General features: G+C 55.0%; 1 protein-coding gene across 1 annotated transcript in view; it reads right to left on the bottom strand.

Moving 5' to 3' along the window:
* Positions 1-1,733, bottom strand: part of LOC107534759 (protein FAM228B-like) — an 8,608-nt gene extending 6,875 nt beyond the window's left edge. Inside the window, exons 1-2 of the mRNA XM_087823816.1 lie at positions 1,635-1,733; positions 900-968 (exon numbers count right to left, since the gene is read on the bottom strand). Of these exons, the coding sequence (XP_087679942.1) occupies positions 900-968; positions 1,635-1,733 (168 nt within the window). The remainder of the gene's footprint in view (positions 1-899; positions 969-1,634) is intronic.
* Positions 1,734-2,444: the final 711 nt, after the last annotated feature.

Genomic DNA, 2,444 nt, shown 5'->3' with positions numbered 1-2,444 from the left:
TATATAGTTTACCACAATGGAAAAAAAGATTAAATTTAAAATATATATATTCCCAGAGTAGGAGACATTTCAGATGGGCCGTATAGAGTGAAGAGCTATCTAGGGAGAGAAAAGATGACAGGGAAAGTGGAAAAAGACTATTCTATGGGGGGAAAAGAGACAGAAGCAGAGAGACACAAGTGTAGCACAACCTAGTTCAACGGCCTGCAAAGAGGCCTGATTTAGGCTCTAAACGAAATCATTCTCACCAACACTTCCTATCAACCTTTCGCCTGGCCAGTGAAATCAGGTAATTATTAGCATCAACAACATAAAATTCAAAATGGAAAAAAACACACAAAACAAAACCCTGAGAGCTTCCTGTTTGTGGGGACTACCCCTCCCTCCCTTCAGCTCAGAGCACACTCAGCCCTTCTCAGTGCCGGGCTCCTTTCCTTTCAAACAACTCTAAAGAAAACTCTGAAAAACAAGACCAGGTTACCTGCTCCAGTGTCTCGCATACTTCACATGGACGGTCACCTTGTCTCATAGTTACATCCATTCTGCTATATAGTTAAAGCCTTGTTCCTACCTAGGTCTGCCGGAGTAGTAATTGGTTGCTGTGTTCCAATAACAGCTCTTAAAGCCCTTAGGGGTACACGGGGACTCCCTCAAACCCCACTAAGATGAAGGAACACGTGAGAAGGGAAACACTCGTACACGGTACACGTAAAACAATCCCCACAAAGTGCGGGATAAGAGGAGGCCAATTACAACCACCCCAGAGACCACCGAAGCTTCATCCAAGGGGCTAATGATAGTGTTTTTAATTTTATTTTCTAAAACTTGTATAACAATGATGAACTACATGTAAAATGAGAAAAAAAAACTAATTGAAATATTCTACAGTCAAGTCTTACCTTAATTACATAATTCTCTCTATATAATATTGATTTAACAGCTGCATTAATATCTTCTTTAGCTAATGCCTGAAATGACAGAATGAAATTTTGAAAGTCAAATCTCAAAAATCTCATCATTAATACCATCTGGATTTATATTTTACGTGACAGACATCTCTCTGGAAAGTGCTCTGTAAATCCAGTTTTGATACCTAAAATCGTACGGTAAAGTATTATTTAAAGAGCATTTGAATCTTTCTGCTTTCGGCTAAACTCATTCTAGGGCAAAAAACAACTACAGTGACCGACAGCCCGGGAGAGATGGCCGGGCTGGCCTCAGGGAGGGAGGGGTGGCCACGCCACGGTGAGCACAGCTGGGAGCGCGGACCGTCCACTACCTGGACTGCGGTGCTGGTTTCAGCGGTGAACACACGTCCAAGTCCATCACGCTGTGCACCTTAAATACACGCCGTGTACTGTATGCATGTCAAGTATACCTCGATAAAGCTCTTTAGAGAAAGAAATTACAATCTTAAAGACACGCACACATGTATACATGTGGACGACGTGCTTCAAGACGAACTGGTAACTTTGTTACATTAGAAAAGGTGCATCGTCCGTGACCCAGGGCTCCACCTAAAGCCGCCAGAAAACCGGCAGAGTCGACAGGGGCCGCATCTCACACGCCCGCGCCCGGCGGTGGCCCGACGGTGAGCGGCACCGCTCCGCGCCCGCACCGCGCCGCGCCCGCACCTCCGCAAAAGACAGCGGCTTCGGTTCCAGCCATTCTTTGGAGTTCTTGAGGTTGGGAAGCTCGTCCGTTGCCACATCCTCACTGTTGGAGCTCGCCATTGTGGGCCCAAACACGAGTCCCTAGAAAGACCGCAAAGAGCTCCTTCAGTGCCGGGGACGCGCCGCCGGCTCGCTCTCTTCGCCTGATCGGGACCCGTGACCACGATGGACGAGGGAGGGGGCCTGGCGCCACCCCCGCTTTCCCTCCGGGGCCTTCACCGCGGCTTCCCCCGGCGTCCCCAGGACCAGCCGCCTTCCAGCGGGAGGCTCCCGCCCGGCCGCGCCCCCTGGGTCCCGGCTCCCCGCGCCCCCCGACCGCACAGCCCGTCGGCGGCCGGGCGGCAGCTACCAGCGGGTTTCCAGGGGCGCGTGGCGGCAGTTTCCTGACCCACGGCCCCGAGCTGCAGCTTTCCGGCTGCTGAAGCCCACGGGCGGGGCCGCTGGGAGGCGGGGGGCTACGGGACAGGCCCTTGTCCCCAGGGCGCCCCCGCCCGGGCGTGTCTAAGGGAGAGGAGCCTGGAGGGTTGCGCGCCGAGACCCGACGGCACCGGGGCTGCGGCCCGTCCCCCGACCTGTCCGCGGGGTGCGGGCGGCCCCGGGACTCGGCCCCCTCCCGAGACTGGCAGGACCTTCGGCGCCGCGGCCCCGCGCGTGGTCCGGCCTCGGCCCTCGGCCCTCGGCCCCCGGCCCGGGGGCGGCGGCGGCGGCGGCGGCGGCGGGAGGGTGAGTCCGCCCGCCCGGGGCCTCCGCGGGGAAGGACGTTTCGCGTCC

Source organism: Miniopterus natalensis, chromosome 13, assembly GCF_054644295.1.
Source record: "Miniopterus natalensis isolate mMinNat1 chromosome 13, mMinNat1.hap1, whole genome shotgun sequence".
NCBI classification, from domain to species: Eukaryota; Metazoa; Chordata; class Mammalia; order Chiroptera; family Miniopteridae; genus Miniopterus; species Miniopterus natalensis.
Note: the sequence above shows the minus strand (reverse complement) of the source record. Positions and strands in the feature narration are given on the sequence as shown.